This window comes from Salvelinus alpinus, chromosome 18 (genome assembly GCF_045679555.1).
Source record: "Salvelinus alpinus chromosome 18, SLU_Salpinus.1, whole genome shotgun sequence".
In the NCBI taxonomy this organism is placed as follows: domain Eukaryota; kingdom Metazoa; phylum Chordata; class Actinopteri; order Salmoniformes; family Salmonidae; genus Salvelinus; species Salvelinus alpinus.
The window spans coordinates 26,262,415-26,279,165 of record NC_092103.1 but is presented as its reverse complement, the minus strand read 5'-3'; the positions used below and the strand labels follow the sequence as shown (position 1 = coordinate 26,279,165).

The following is a 16,751-nucleotide window of genomic DNA, read 5'->3' as shown; positions in this document are numbered from 1 at the left end:
TCACTTTGGAGACAGATTTGTACTTGATAAAGACTTTAGCGAAGCACAACAAACTAGGGATTAAGTTGTTTTTTTATTCACATTTAAATGCACATTAATTTAAAATCATAATTGTTTTGCAAAGAAAACATTAAAAACATCTGTTAAAACATGATCAGCTTGGGGTGTGTACTGATGATATAGGTGCAAAGTTTGGTAGTTGGTCCATTGAGATGTATAGTGCTCAGTTCTAGAAGAGTCTTAGCTCTCACGGCTCATGTATGGACAGACAACACACACCTGTGCAATGTCATCGTATTCATAAGTCCTCTTCAGAAATGTGTCGGTCAGTCTCAGGCCAGATATACTCTGAAACACAAGCAAATGGTGATTAGCTACAATTACCAACTGCAAATGTTAACAGTAATAGCATAACATACTGTAATAAGCCTTGGCTATGCTTAGTGTTACAATGTATTCTAATGTGAAGAAGTGGGCACCTACTTGCAGGCCCTGGACAGAGGAGAGGAGTTTGAGGGGCAGAGAGAGCGAGGCACTGGGGCTGACTTTGCCCAGCTGTCTCCCTGATACACCACACCAGTGGATGGAGCGGGTGTTACACATCTCCAGCACCAGGTCCATGGTCCTTTCACTGCAACAACACACACAACTCGGCCATCAGATTTGCCACCAATGCTCCTTAAAGAACACATCACAGTACTTTGTATTCCTCTGTAAACTGGCCATCTCTTTACACAAGACGCAAAATCCACTGGATGATGCTCATCTACAAAACCCTCTTAGGCCTCACTCCCCCTAGCCGACTAAACTCTACTGCACGACTTAAGATGGTGTGCTGAGATACCCATTGCAACCCTCATCCTCTAATTACAGCCCCTGATCTGCTATTCACATTCTATTAACAGTCCCCAAAGCAAACACATCCCTGGGTCGCTCCTCTTTTCAGTTAGCTGCAGCTAGCGACTGGAACAATTTATAAAAAACATTTAAGCTGGAAAGTTATGTCTTTGTCTCAGCTTTGAAGGACTCAGTCATGGACATTTTCACTGACAGCTGTAGCTGTTACACAAACAAATAATGTAGGCTGCTGATTGTGGTGTCTGTTTACTGTACAGTCGAGGACAAAGGTTTTGAGAATGACACAAATATTAATTCACAAAGTCTGCTGCCTCAGTTTGTATGATGGCAATTTGCATATACTCCAGAATGTTATGAAGAGTGATCAGATGAAAGTCCCTCTTTGCCATGCAAATGAACTGAATACCCAAAAAACATTTACACTGCATTTCAGCCCTGCCACAAAAGGACCAGCTGACATCATGTCAGTGATTCTCTCGTTAACACAGGTGTGAGTGTTGAAGAGGAAAAGGCTGGAGATCACTCTGTCATGCTGATTGAGTTCGAATAACAGACTGGAAGCTTGTGGTGCTTGGAATCATTGTTCTTCCTATGTCAACCATGGTTACCTGCAAGGTAACACGTGCCGTCATCATTGCTTTGCACAAAAAGGGCTTTACAGGCAAGGATATTGCTGCCAGTAAGATTTCACCTAAAACAATCATCTATCGGATCATCAAGAACTTCAAGGAGAGCGGTTCAAATGTTGTGAAAAAGGCTTCAGGGCGCCCAAGAAAGTCCAGCAAGTGCCAGGACCGTCTCCTAAAGTCGATTCAGCTGCGGGATCGGGGCACCACCAGTACAGAGCTTGCTCAGGAATGGCAGCAGGCAGGTGTGAGTGCATCTGTACGCACAGTGAGGCGAAGACTTTTGGAGGATGGCCTGGTGTCAAGAAGGGCAGCAAAGAAGCCACTTCTCTCCAGGAAAAACATCAGGGACAGACTGATATTCTGCAAAAGGTACAGGGCTTGGACTGCTGAGGACTGGGTTAGAGTCATTTTCTCTGATGAATCCCCATTCCGATTGTTTGGGGCATCCGGAAAAAAACGCTTGTCCGGAGAAGGTGAGCGCTACCATCAGTCCTGTGTCATGCCAACAGTAAAGCATCCTGAGACCATTCATGTGTGGGGTTGCTTCTCAGCCAAGGGAGTGGGCTCACTCACAATTTTTCCTAAGAACACAGCCATGAATAAAGAATGGTACCAACACATCGTCCGAGAGCAACTTCTCCCAACCATCCAGGAACAGTTTGGTGACGAACAATGCCTTTTCCAGCATGATGGAGCACCTTGCCATAAGGCAAACGTCATAACTAAGTTCCTCGGGGAACAAAACATCTATATTTTGGGTCCATGGCCAGGAAACTCCCCAGACCTTAATCCCATTGAGAACTTGTGGTCAATCCTCAAGAGGCGGGTGGACAAACAAAAACCCACAAACTCTGACAAACTCCAAGCATTGATTATGCAAGAATGGGCTGCCATCAGTCAGGATGTGTCCCAGAAGTTCATTGACAGCATGCCAGGCGGATTGCAGAGGTCTTGAAAAAGAAGGGTCAACACTGCAAATATTGACTCTTTGCATCAACTTCATGTAATTGTCAATAAAAGCCTTTGACACTTATGAAATGCTTGTAATTATACTTCAGTTGTAACGCTCGACGGAAGGACGAGACCAAGGTGCAGCGTGGTACGTGCTCATGCTTCTTTATTAAAACCGAACACCAAACAAAACAACAAAAGAACAACGAACGTAACGTCTTGAAGGCTACACAGAACTAACAAAAAACAACATCCCACAACCTAAGGTGGCAAAACAGGCTGCCTAAGTATGATTCCCAATCAGAGATAACGATAGACAGCTGTCCCTGATTGAGAACCATACCTGGCCAAAACATAGAAACACAAACCTAGAAATAAAGAACATAGAATGCCCACCCAAATCACACCCTGACCAAACCAAATAGAGACAGACCTCTCTAAGGTCAGGGTGTGACATCAGTATTCCATGGTAACATCTGACAAAAATATCTAAAGACACTGAAGCAGCAAACTTTGTGGAAATTAATATTTGTGTCATTCTCAAAACTTTTGGCCACGACTGTATGTTTGCACCGCTATTATTTGTGCTATGCTGCTTGTATTGTGGTCTGCCATGTTTTGTGAAATCCCTTCTTGTCGTGATGTGCTTCGTCTCTGCCTACTTTGTCCCTCATGCCTTTGTCTGCCCTTATTAATGCTTGTACCATGTTGTGTTGTTGCCATAGGTCTCCCTTCGTGTAGCGTGGTTGTGTCTATTGTCTTGTTGTGCTTTGTTTCCACTGTTTGTCTGCTGATGTATATGTACTTTGCCAAGTCTGTTCTGTCCATGTTGTCAATCTTCTCTTACACTTTCTTTTAATCCCCACCCCACAAGGCCTTTTGCCTCTTGCCAGACTGTCAATGTAAATAAGAATTTGTTATTAATTGACGTGCCTGGTAAAATAAAACATATAATTGAATTATACATACACTACCAGTCAAAAGTTTGGACACACCTACTCATTCAAGGTTATTTCTTTATTGTTACTATTTTCTACATTGTAGAATAATAGTGAAGACATCAAAACTACGAAATAACACATATGGAATCATGTAGTAACCAAAAAAGTGTGAAACAAATCAAAATAGATTTTAGATTTTTCAAAGTAGCCACCCTTTGCCTTGATGACAGCTTTGCACACTCTTGGCATTCTCTCAACCAGCTTCACCTGGAATGCTTTTCCAACAGTCTAGAAGGAGTTCCCACATATGTTGAGAACTTGTTGGTTGCTATTCCTTCACTCTGCGGTCCAACTCATCCAAAACCTTCTCAATTGGGTTGAGGTCGGGTGATTGTGGGGGCCAGGTCATCTGATGCAGCACTCCATCACTCTCCTTCTTGGTCAAATAACCCTTACACAGCCTGGAGGTGTGTTGGGTCATTGTCCTGTTGAAAATCAAATGACAGTTCCACTAAGCGCACACCAGATGGTTAGTGTATCGCTGCAGAATGCTGTGGTAGCCCTGCTGGTTAAGTGTGCCTTGAATTCTAAACAAATCACTGACAGTGTCACCAGCAAAGCACCCTCACACATCACACCTCCATGCTTCACGGTGGGAACCACACATGCAGAGATCATCCGTTCACCTACTCTGCGTCTCACAAAGACAAGGCAGTTAGAACCAAAAATCTCAAATTTGGACTCATCAGACCAAAGGACAGATTTCCACCGGTCTAATGTCCATTGCTCGTGTTTCTTTGCCCAAGCAAGTCTCTTCTTCTTACTGGTCCTTTAGTAGTGGTTTCTTTGCAGTAATTCGACCACGAAGGCCTGATTCACGCAGTCTCTGAACAGTTGATGTTGAGATGTGCCTGTTACTTGAACTCTGAAGCATTTATTTGGGCAGCAATTTCTGAGGCTGGTAACTCTAATGAACTTATCCTCTGCAGCAGAGGTAACTCTGGGTCTTCCTTTCCTGTGGAGGTCCTCATGAGAGCCAGTTTCATCATAGCGCTTGATGGTTTTTGCAACTGCACTTGAAACAACTTTTAAAGTTCTTGAAATGTTCCAGATTGATTGACCTTCATGTCCTAAAGTAATGATGGACTGTCGTTTCTCTTTGCTTATTTGAGATGTTCTTGCCATAATATGGACTTGGTCTTTTACGAAATAGGGCTATCTTCTGTATACTACCCCTACCTTGTCAAAACACAACTGATTGGCTAAAACACATTAAGAAGGAAAGAAATTCCACAAATTAACTTTTAACAAGGCACACCTGTTAACTTCTTTGTGATAGGGGGCAGCATTTTCACTTTTGGATGAATAGCGTGCCCAGATTGAACAGCCTCCTACTCTGTCCCAGATGTTAATATATGCATATTATTACTATTGGATAGAAAACACTCTGAAGTTTCCAAAACTGTTTGAATGATGTCTGTGAGTATAACATCCCAAAAAAATCCAAACAGGAAGTGAGAATTCTGAGGCTGGTCGATGTTAAACTCATCGCCTATTCAATTCCCTGTAATATATGGATCTGTTTGCACTTCCTACGCCTTCCACTAGATGTCAACAGTCGGTAGAACGTTGAATGAAGTTTATACTGTGTTGTGGGGCCGGATGGGAGGGGAATGAGTCAGTGGTCTGGCAGATTGCCAGTTCCTGGTCACGCGCTTTCCTCATGATATCGCCTTGCGTTCCATAACTTCTACAGACATGAAGGAATGCTCCGGTTGGAACGTTATTGGATATATATGATAACAACATCCTGAAGATTGATTCTCTACTTAGTTTGACCAGTTTATTCGACTTGTAATATAACTTTTTGAAGTTTTCGTCCGACGTTTGCCTGCATCTGCGCGAGCGTTTCGACACGTGTACTACACATGCTAGCAAAAGTAGCTACTTGGACATAAGTAATTGACATTATCGAACAAAATAACGATTTATTGTGGAACTAGGATTCCTTGGAGTGCATTCTGATGAAGATCATCAAAGGTAAGGGAATATTTATGATGTAATTCCGTATTTCTGTTGACTCCAACATGGCGGAGAAATGTTGTTAAATCTGAGCGCCGTCTCAGATTATTGCATGGTGTGCTTTTAATTTTAAATTTTTAAAATCTGACACAGTGGTTGCATTAAGAACAAGTGTATCTTTAATTATATGTAAAACATGTATCTTTCATCAAAGTTTATGATGAGTATTTCTGTTATTTGACGTGGCTCTCTGCAATTTCTCTGGATATTTTGGAGGCATTTCTGAACATGGCGCCAATGTAAACCGAGATTTGAGGATATAAATATGCACATTATCGAACAAAACATAAATGTATTGTGTAACATGATGTCCTATGAGTGTCATCTGATGAAGATCATCAAAAGTTAGTGATTAATTTTATCTCTATTTCTGCTTTTTGTGACTACTATCTTTTGCTGGGAAAATGGCTGTGTTTTTCTGTGGTTATGTACTGAGCTAACATAATTGTTTGGTGTGCTTTCCCCGTAAATCCTTTTTGAATCAGACACGTTGGCTGGATTCACAACATGTGTAGCTTTAATTTGGTGTCTTTCATGTGTGATTTCATGAAAGATTGATTTTTATAGTAATATATTTGAATTTGGCGCGCTACATTTTTTTCTGGCTTTTGGCCAAGTGGGACGCTACCGTCCCACATATCCCAGAGAAGTTAAGTGAAATGCATTCCAGGTGACTACCTCATGAAGTTGGTTGAGAGAATGGCAAGAGTGTGCAAAGCTGTCATCAAGGCAAAGGGTGGCTACTTTGAAGAATCTCAAACATAAAATATGTTTTGATTTGTTTAACACGTTTTTGGTTACTACATGATTCCATATGTGTTATTTCATAGTTTTGTCTTCACTATTATTCTCAATGTAGAAAATAGTAAAAAGAAAGAAAAACCCTGGAATGAGTAGGTGTGTCCAAACTTTGGACAGGTACTGTAGGTCCATCCATCCATATGATTATACCTGCAGTTGGTGATTTTACAGGTGATGTCGAAGGGTTCCTCTAGGTTGACGGTGTCTGGGATCATCTCCAGTGATAGTCTGACGTCTCCATAACCTGGAGCCTGGCAGAGACAAGTGGAAAAACAATACCTTGTTGAAGGTCGACAGACCAAAACGTTGATAAATAAGATCCATTATATTGTTGGAAGCATCCAGATTACCGGTATGCTGGAGTTTTTACATTTTTTAATAAGGAGATAAGAGGAAAACCAATTCATGCTGGGTCAACACAAATGTAATTATTACACTGTCCGATCCAGGCAATAGCAGATACATTTTGGACCGATTTTCTTTATTTTAGGCTCACAAGAAGCGCATCGTCTGGGACCATGATTGTTTTGTATTTTTGGGTGGTTGTCTGGTTGGTAAACCCTGGGCAACAGGCTTCATGACATCACATTTTGCATAATTTTGACAAATTTGGAAACTGTAGAATGACTACATTATCCAATTGAAAATATAATCTTCATTTTGAGCTATGTCATTGTCCAATGACTCATTGTCAACAGCCCAGGTATGACTGACAAGACCATCAACACCACTCAACAAAGACAACCACAGCATTGAGACTGAGAATGTCCTGTTATGCAACAACCATATACTATAACTAAGAACCATATCATGTAACTGAGAATGCTCTGGTACCATTCTCTGTAGCTGGCTTGTCTGCAGCCTTCCTTTCTCTCCTAAGTTGGTCTTCCACACGATGTCCAGTTTACCGATGACCGTCACGCCCTTGATGACACCCGCCTTCTCTGCAAACTCAGATTTGGGCTTCAGGCAGTAGAGGTACTGGCGAGTGTCCATGGGCTGCAGATAAGACATCTTCCCAAATGTAGAAGTTCTGAAACACAGTCAGGGTGGAGAAGTCTGAGCTGACAATGAAAACCTATTACCTTTGACATAGTAGGGGCGCCTTGACCTACAGTGAGAAGACCTGGGCGAGTGAATGCTGTATCTTGTACGCAGCATAGACTTCAATCAGAATAGTCATACAGCTTTCACAGTCAAAATGTCTCAACAAAAAAAGCAGTAAAATAACACAAAAAATGTACACTAGAAAAACACAAGATATCATGCTAGCATAATCTATACAGATAAACTCTTGTCGAATTCGCTTTCTCCTCTTCACATTTATCTTTCTTATATTACTGCCTTTTTACTGTACAATACAAACATAACACTAAAATGTGTGTGTGTGTCCCCCTTACCCTTCGTCCCCAGTCTCCACGGTGTTGAGCTCGGTGACATTGTACATCATGGAGGGCTCCAGGGACACTTTCTCCATGAACATGGGCGACGTGGTGATGTTCTGGATCTGGGCCTCGAGAAACACCTCGTCTGTCTGGGGGTGGGGGTAAGCGCTAACATTAGCCGCTAACGCTAACTAGAGGAACACCTCCTCAAAAGGACTTAACTGGGCAGCACTTTGACTTCAATTCCTTTCAATGTACTTTACAACATATTGGCCCCTCAAGGGGAAACTGTAGATTTCATTTAGGCCTAGTGTGTGTCAGATTTTTCTGAAAGCATGTGATTTATACAGTTAGATTCTAGAAAACACCATGAGGTACCTGTATAACTTACACTAGATTTTGGCATGTATGAACGTGTCCGAAATATTCAGACATCATTAGCACCCCGGTAAGACAGGGTTTTCATACCTTCGTCAGTCCTATCAAAATCAACCAGCAGGGCCAAAATGGAGTAGCAAAGTCTGCTCAGTTTACCTTTGAGGAGTGGATTAGTACTCAACTGAACAGAGGAGTGCTCAGAGATTAGTTCATGCCTGAAATTCAAAGGCTAGTGATTAAGTAGGGACCATGGACAGAAACATTCTGCCAGACGGACGGACAGACTGGGGTTATTGTTACAGAGCAGAGCACCTCTCCACATCTCCCATGCCGAGACAGACCTGTCATCAAACCCAACACAAAAAACTGATCAGACACATCTCAAATAGCTTTTGTCCAGAGCCTTATTTGAAGAATGTTTTACTTGATCTGATTTATTCAGACTCTTGAAAGAGTTTATTTTAGATAAAGAGTGAACATATAAATTAATAAAATCAGATTAATAATCACCAACACTAAAATCATCATTAAAATGAACATCCCTTCCCATCAGAGATTGGTACTGGATTTTGATTGAAAACCATCATTAAATCTACATTTGAATTCAATCATTCAAAAGACCTGTAGAAATGGAAACCCCAATACAATCATACAGACCTAGGCTATGTCTGAAATGGCACCCTATTCACTAGATAGTTCACTACTTTTGAGCCTTACAGGCCCTGGTCAAAAGCAGTGCATATATAGGCAATAGGGTACAATTTAGAGCCCTAGCCTAGACCCATGATGTTGATTTCACCCTATGAGGATGGATTGTTTGATCAATGCGCTTCCATTCTATTTCCCATGAATCTCTCTGGCATCACGCCCACCTACTACCCAATTGCACAAGTCCTGTGAGAGATGAGTTAGCGAGAGGGCTCAAGCGGCGAAGAGAAAAAAAACAGAGTAACGGCCAAATAGTGGGAAAAGCATTTGATCACCCTTTACTAAAGCAGCATCACACATCTGTTTCCTTTGTGAGAAGTAAAGTCTTACTATATGGGTTTTTATTCTTCATATTTTCCCCCCTGCATGCTTTTCCCTTATTTTGCAATTGCTCATGTTCATTGGCTCCAGAGAAAGACAGACAGACGTTGCTGCAACAAAAAGGATTAAGAAAGCGAGAGTTAAGAGCAATGAAAACAGAAAAACGATTACCACGGAACTGAGGTCACTCTAATGGAGAAAATAAAAACACAAGAGACCATAAACAAATGAAGGTTACATGCCAAATGAAAGTGACAATACATCTTGTTTCATACGCTAACAAATGAAATGCTACTAATATGCAAATGAGAGAATAAAAAGCTAATTTGACTATGTGTCGCCAATGGAAAATGCCTGACCATGGAATGAAACATGATATACAGCAAACTCTATGTTTGTGATGTCATCTAAAAACCAGAGGCGGAATTGATAGTGGAAATGTATGGAAAAAGATCTGACTATGTATGAGTGAAGATAGCTAGCATGTTGACAAAGGTGGAAAGTTGAATAAGTCGGTAGGATGACTGTATTTGTCATTGTTTTGGTTCAGGTAATAAAAGAGTGAGGTAAGTGCAGCTGAGAGAAAGAGGAAAAAAAACATACCTCTGCATTGTAGAACTTGGTTTTGACATCGAGCGGCTTCAACACCTGATTGAGAATAGATTGCAAGCTAAATGACGCCGATTTCTCAAATGATTTCTCAAAAGATTCCTCCATTCAACAGCGACAATAAACCTCCCTTCACAAAATTAGAAAATAACACCATTTATCTCTGAAAAAGCTCAAATCCATGAGCCAAGAAATTTGATTTAAAAACGGTCAGTATAGCTTATACAAAACGTATTGTTACTGTAAGAGAAGTTGGATTTAGTTTCTTTGTGTGACTTAGAGCAGATCCTTTCTGAGACTGAGGACAGTAAGTAGGTAGTGAGATAGTTCGGTAGTCAAAAGCCAAAGCTTGTGTGCTACTGCTAATTGCCTTTTCTCTGTCATGGACCTGTGACATTGCTCAGAGTTGAGGTCTGGTTTCTAATATAACTCTGAGGGAGCATGGGGGAGCAAATATAAAGGACGCTTTGAAACTCACCTGAAATTTAAAGAACTTCCTGAAGTATAGCTTCTCTCCCGCCTGTGTGGTATAACTGACTGCACAAACCAAGCTAGAATAGAGAGACCAAAATTCCTTGAATATTAGCATTCAAATGAACTCCTAACCATCGTTGCAGATGTGTTGCTGTAAATCTTGCCCATTGTTGTCTCGAGTGACACCCCTTTCCCAGAATTACATAGGGCAATGGTCAAAAGTATGTTATTTCTGATTTAGTCCATGTCAGAAAGGAAAGCATACATGTGAGTTCCAATCTCTTTGACTTCATGGTGAATGACATCATCGATGCAGGACTCAGGCTTCAGCTCTGTGACTGTGTTGTTGGACGCTGATAGGTTTAGCCTCTGAGAGCTGGTCTGAAGGTCTGCCTGTAAGACATGACAAAAATGGGGATTTCACTTAAAATTGTATGAATAGGACAAGTGGATTCATCAATGAGAAAGAGATTGGTTAAACATGTTTCCATTGGATTGATGTATATCTGTACTGTACCTTTACTAGTATGTCCTTGACCTCTTGGGTGCTGTCATTGTGCACACTAATGTAACTTGAGAAGGTCTCGCCAAGGAAAATATTTCTGTGCAGGGGACAATTGTTACGCAAGTGTCACACACAAAGATAATGGACTCACATGCCCACTGAAGAACAAAAACGAGACAATGCTTTTCGGTGAAAATGATGGTCAAAATTAAGGCTAAGTATTCCTGTGAAAGGTTGTCTTGCAAGAAATGTGTGGATTCTATACTGAAACAGATCAACAGATACTGACAGAAATGATTGGCCAGGGGGAATGAAAGATTTAAACTGCCAGTCTGATTGTTAAATGCTAGTTGTGTGTGCCTCTACATGCTGCTCTATATGTCAAAGAGTTCAAACGGTTGTTGCTGTAGTGTTATTTACCCAAAGTTCTGAGGTAGTGTGAGCATCTCTCCCAGCATTAACGCCTCTGCTCCTTTAATAGTGGATGGGTCCTCTTTCATTAGCCGACCAAACAAATCCCCTGTAGAATGCACGCACGCACATATACACACATGTGCACGCAGGTATGCACACACACATACAAATTACTCTCATACAATGCCTTCAGAAAGTATTCACACCAATTGACTTGTTCCACATTTTGTTGTGTTACAAAGTGGGATTAAAATGTACATAATTGTAATTTTTGCTCAACAATATACACAAATACATTGTCAATGTGGGAAAAAAAAGATTTAAAAAAACGCTAATATATTTTGACTAGATAAGCATTCAACCCCCTGAGTCAACACGTTAGAATCAACTTTGGCAGCGTCTTTCTGGGTAAGTCCCTAAGAGCTTTGCACACTTGGATTGTACAATATACAGCGCATTTGGATAGTATTCAGACCCCTTCACCTTTTCCACATTTTGCTATGCTATAGCCTTATTCTAAAATTGATTAAATAGTCCCCCCTCATCAATCTACACAGAATACCTCATAATGACAACGCAAAAACCTTTTTTTTTTTTTAGATTTTTTTGGGGGGGAAAATGAATATTAAATTTACATAAGTATTTAGACCCTTTACTCAGTACTTTGTTGAAGCACCTTTGGCAGCGATCGAGTCTTCTTGGGTATGACATTACAAGCTCGGCACATCTGTATTTGGGGAGTTTCTCCCATTCTTCTCTGCAGATCCTCTCAAGCTCTGTCAGGTGGGATGGGGAGTGTTGCTCCACAGCTATTTTCAGGGCTCTCCAGAGATGTTCGATCGGGTTCAAGTCCGGGCTCTGGCTCGGTCACTCAAGGATATTCAGAGACTTGTCCCAAAGCCACTCCTGTGTTGTCTTGGCTGTGTGCTTAGGGTCGTTGTCCTGTTGGAAGGTGAACCTTTTCCCAGTCTGAGCGCTCTGGAGCAGGTTTTCATCAAGGATCTCTCTGTACTTTGCTCCGTTCATATTTCCCTTGATACTGACTAGTCTCCCAGTCCCTGCCGCTGAAAAACATCCCCACAGCATGATGCTGCCACCACCATGCTTCACCGTAGGGATGGTGCCAGGTTTCCTCCAGATGTGACGCTTGACATTCAGGCCAAATAGTTCAATCTTGGTTCCATCACACCAGAGATTCTGTCAGAGTCTGAGAGTACTTCAGGTGCCTTTTTTACAAACTTCAAGCGGGAAGTCATGTGCCTTTTATTGAGGAGTGGCTTTCGTCTGGCCACTCTACCATAAAGGCCTGATTGGTAGAGTGCTGCAGAGATGGTTGTCCTTCTGGGAGGTTCTCCCATCTCTTTTGCTCTGACATGCACTGTCCACTGTGGAACCTTATATAGACAGGTGTGTACCTTTCCAAATCATGCCCAATCAATTGAATGTAAGTTGTAGAAACATCTCAAGGATGATCAATGGAAACCGGATGCACCTGAGCTCAATTTCGAGTCTCATAACAAAGGGTCTGAATACTTTTGTAAATAAGGTATTTCTGTTTTTTATTTTTAATACATTTACAGAAATGTCTATAAACCTGATTTCGCATTGTCATTATGGGGTATTGTGTGTAGATTGATGAGAATGTTTTATTTTAAATACATTGTAGAATAAGGCTGTAACGTAACAAAATGTGGGAAAAAATCAAGGTGTCTGAATACTCTGAATGCACCGTATCAAGTTGGTTGTTGATCATTGCTAAACATTCATTTTCAAGTCTTGACATAGCTATTCAAGCAGATTTAAATCAAAACGGTAACTAGGCCACTCAGGAACTTTTAATGTCGTCTTGGTAAGCAACTCTCCAGTGTATATTTGGCCTTGTGTTTTAGGTGATTGTCCAGCTGAAAGGTGAATTTGTCTCCCAGCGTCTGTTGGAAAGTATACTGAACCAGGTTTTCCTCTAGGATTTTGCATGTGCTAAGCTCGATTCCATTTATTTTTATCCTGAAAAACTCCTTGGTCCTTGGCGATGACAAGCATACCCATAACATAATGCAGTCACCACCATGCTTGAAAATATGAAGAGCGGTACTTAGTGATGAGTTGTGATGGCTTTTCCCAAAAAATAATGCTTTGTATTCATGACACTTTAGTGCCTTATTGCAAACAAGATGCATGTTTATAGAATATTTTTATTCTGTACAGGTATCCTTCTTTTCAATCTGTCATTTACGTTAGTATTGTGAAGTAACTGCAATGTTGTTATCCATGCTTAGTTATCTATCACAGCCATTAAACTCTGTAACTGTTTTAAAATCACCACTGGCCTCATGGTGATATCCCTGAGCGGTTTCCTTCCTCTCTGGCAACTGAGTTAGGAAGGGCACCTGTATCTTTGTAGTGACTGGGTGTATAAATACACCATCCAAAGTGTAATTAATAACTTCACCATGCTCAAAGGGCTATTCAATGTCTGTTTTTTTTTGTTTTTTTGTTCAATAGGTGGGTGCCCTTCTTTGCCAACCATTGCAAACCTCCCTGGTCTTTGTGGTTGAATCTGTGCTTGAAATTCACTGCTCTACTGAGGGACCTTACAGGTAATTGTATGTGTGGGGTACAGAGATGGGGTAGTCATTTAAAAATCATGTTAAACAATATTATTGCACAGAGTGTGTCAATGCAACTTATTGTGACTTATTTAGGCTAGAAGAAAAAGAAACGCACACCTATTTAGGCGAGGTGCTGGCTAGCGGAGTAGAAAACTTAAAAATAAAGGAGAGCCGCACACCCATAACAAAAGGGTTGAATACTTATTGGCTCAAGACATTTATTATTTTAATCTTTAATGAATTTGTAAACATTTCTAAAAACATAATTCCACTTTGACATTATGGGGGACTGTGTGACACAAAATCTCAATTTAATAAATGTTCAATTAAGGCTGTAACACATTTTGGAGAATACTTTCTGAAGGCACTGCATCTAGCTAAGTGTTGTTGAGGCACATAAAGAACTTGACACAATGCCAGAAATGTTTGACTAACTCTATACATTTTTCCCAGATATGATTTGTTTTATGGCTCTATGGAAACTGTAACTACCAGGTCTAATAGTCAGTCAGTCTCCTCATATGGGCCCTGTACGTTTTGTAGCTTTAATATTGATGATCAATGTCAACATTCTAAATATTTGAGTGAAAGGCAGCCTTTAGAGGAGCAGCGTGGGAGATACGAGAGCTGGGTGGCATAAAAACTTTCACAACTTATTTTTATTTCTCCTATATCGTGTTCTAGTAGTTTATTTCGATTTACGGCCAGATATGTCTTTATTCTCCCCCCTGTATAAATAGCATCCCTACCCAGAAGTGTCACTGTGATTTATGGGTTCAGTGGAGTTGGGTTACCAGCACAGCGCTCACATTGCAGTAGGTAGGTCTCCGGCAGAAGGAAAAATAAACACTGTAAATTCTCTTTAGGCCTGCACGACTAAACTTGGGAGCCGGTTAGACATAGCCATTCCTGGGATCCCTTAGTGAGTCAGTGGAGGAGGCAGACAGATGTGGCTGCCTGGCTTTAATACTGATCGCCGACTTCACATCATTTCCCCAGGTTAATTAATGTATTGGCTCAATTCATTTCACTGTCGTCATGCCTAGAATGTTAATTGGAGGCTTAACCCCAGTAAAGGAAAGCTTAGCTGATTTACATGTCCTCATACATATCGTTCCAATGAATATAGGATTGCATGCAGTTTTCTAATAAATAATGTTCCCATGGGTAGTGAAATGTAGAATCGTGCATCTGTTTTTCTCTCTGAGGAATACTGATTTCAAAGAGAAATATGACATGTGAATGTGTTGTTATGGACCAGGGATTTACAGCACTACATGGAAGTAGTCAGTTCTATCAATGCTTTTACCATAAGCCTACTGTGGACTTGAAATATAATATATGCCATTTAGCAGACACTTTTATTCAACGCGACTTCCAGTCATGAGTGTATAAAAAAAATATGGGTGCCCCAGAGGGAATTGAACCCACGATCCTTGGCATTGCAAATGCCATACTCTACAAACTAAGCAACACAGGAGCCACACAGAATCATAGGAACTAGCCTATTAGTTCTATGTTCAATATTTATATCTATAGCCATAGCCTATGTAATGTATTTAGAATCACTGCAGCAAAGCAAATTGGATAGGCCTAATAAATATTCTACAACTCTACTACATGTTGGGGTTAAATAAATCAAGGCTTACCTGGGAGGTCTCTATCTTCACATGTTACTGGCATGTTAGTGAAGAGAGTGGGTTTTGTTAACCGCATCACTGTGAAAGCCAAGGGAGCAAAGATTGTTCAGTTAGGCTTAGGCTAGTTTACTTGCTTGCAATTTTAGATGGAAATTCCATGGGTAATCTAGACCTCTCTCAAACAGCCTAGATATCCTAATGCCTGCCAGATAAGAACAGCCTCCTTTAACATTGTTTCCAGACAAAGTTTTTCAGGCCATACTTTATTTGGATAGTCCCCTATAGGCCTAGATGGCCTTCGGATGGTCAAACTATCAACAAACTAACAACTGTAACTCACTTGCATGCAAGATGTTGCATGTAAATAGACTGCATGTGAGGCTATAGCTAAGATTAGGTTTAGGTTCAAATAAGGGGTCTAGGGTTAGTGTTTTCCCGATTAGATGATTCAAATCAGTGGTTAGTTTCAGTTATTTGATAGATTAGTTGAGGATCTATAAACCATCTGAAGGTTACTATCCAAATAAATGTTAGAATTCCTCCTTGCCACAGCAGTCTTTCTTTGTCAGGTGTTCTCTGATTAATAATTTAGGAAAAGTTCTAGCTACACCCAATCCTCTATTATGCTGCTGCTTATTACAATAGCAAAAGATAACATCCCCTTCCATCTGTGATAATATTAGGGTAACCAGTCATAATACCGTAACACATACCAGGTAGCTAGCTATTTGAATGGGTCTATCAAGATGTCTGAGACTTGTGTATTCAGCACACTGTAGCTACGTTGAGGTCTCAAAGAAACTAACTTTTAGAGTGAATAGTCAAGTAGTGGACAGGTAAGAAACGCTCATCAGATCAACAACAATTCGGTCATTTGAGCTACCTAACTATTGAAAATGAACAGAAAAAAGACACCGTCAACACCACTCGATACTAGGTAGTCAGCGGCAGCGAGCTAGCTCGTTCATTATCGTTCAGTTAGCAAGCTAATTTGACGTTCGCTTAGCAGCTAGTTTGTAAGCCAGTAGCCATTATCAGCTAACGTTAGCAAGCTGTCAGTGTCAGATGTAAACAACCTCTTTTCAGATATCCACATTAGCTAAATGTTTAACGCAACCCTAGCGAGTATATTGCTTAAGCCATTATTTTATACACGGTTACCATTTATTTAACTCAGTAAAATACCTTTTAAAGCAAGTAGATGCTCTTGTTTTGCCTGATTTACTTCCATTTTGTCTTCAGAGTTCGGTTGAACTTTCACCTGGCAATATCAGCTGACTATAGGAAACGCAGAGGGACAATTTTGGGAGATCCCTCGTGTTTCATTGTAGTACACAGGTGTCACGTCAAATTGTATTTCCACCTCTTCCCCATTAAATGCATAAATACATAGACATCATATAAAACAAATACTGCCAATTAAATATATGTTAAAGTGGTGTATAG

The 16,751-nt window shown here is 40.6% G+C and overlaps 1 protein-coding gene across 3 annotated transcripts; it reads right to left on the bottom strand.

Moving 5' to 3' along the window:
• Positions 1–54: 54 nt before the first annotated feature.
• LOC139544068 (trafficking protein particle complex subunit 13) lies at positions 55–16,675 on the bottom strand. 3 transcript variants are annotated; one of them, XM_071350783.1, is made up of 13 exons: positions 16,491–16,675; positions 15,315–15,383; positions 11,063–11,162; positions 10,655–10,739; positions 10,403–10,530; positions 10,142–10,214; positions 9,658–9,702; positions 9,226–9,243; positions 7,663–7,796; positions 7,097–7,295; positions 6,413–6,513; positions 484–631; positions 55–348 (listed from the first exon to the last, which is right to left on the bottom strand). In XM_071350783.1, the coding sequence occupies exons 1-13, from the start codon at positions 16,534–16,536 to the stop codon at positions 241–243; spliced, it is 1,254 nt and encodes a 417-aa protein (XP_071206884.1). In that variant the 5' UTR covers positions 16,537–16,675; the 3' UTR covers positions 55–240. The 3 variants fall into 3 exon arrangements, with proteins under 3 accessions (XP_071206884.1, XP_071206885.1, XP_071206886.1); XM_071350784.1 differs by lacking the exon at positions 9,226–9,243; XM_071350785.1 differs by lacking the exons at positions 9,226–9,243; positions 9,658–9,702.
• Between the last annotated feature and the right edge of the window lie 76 nt (positions 16,676–16,751).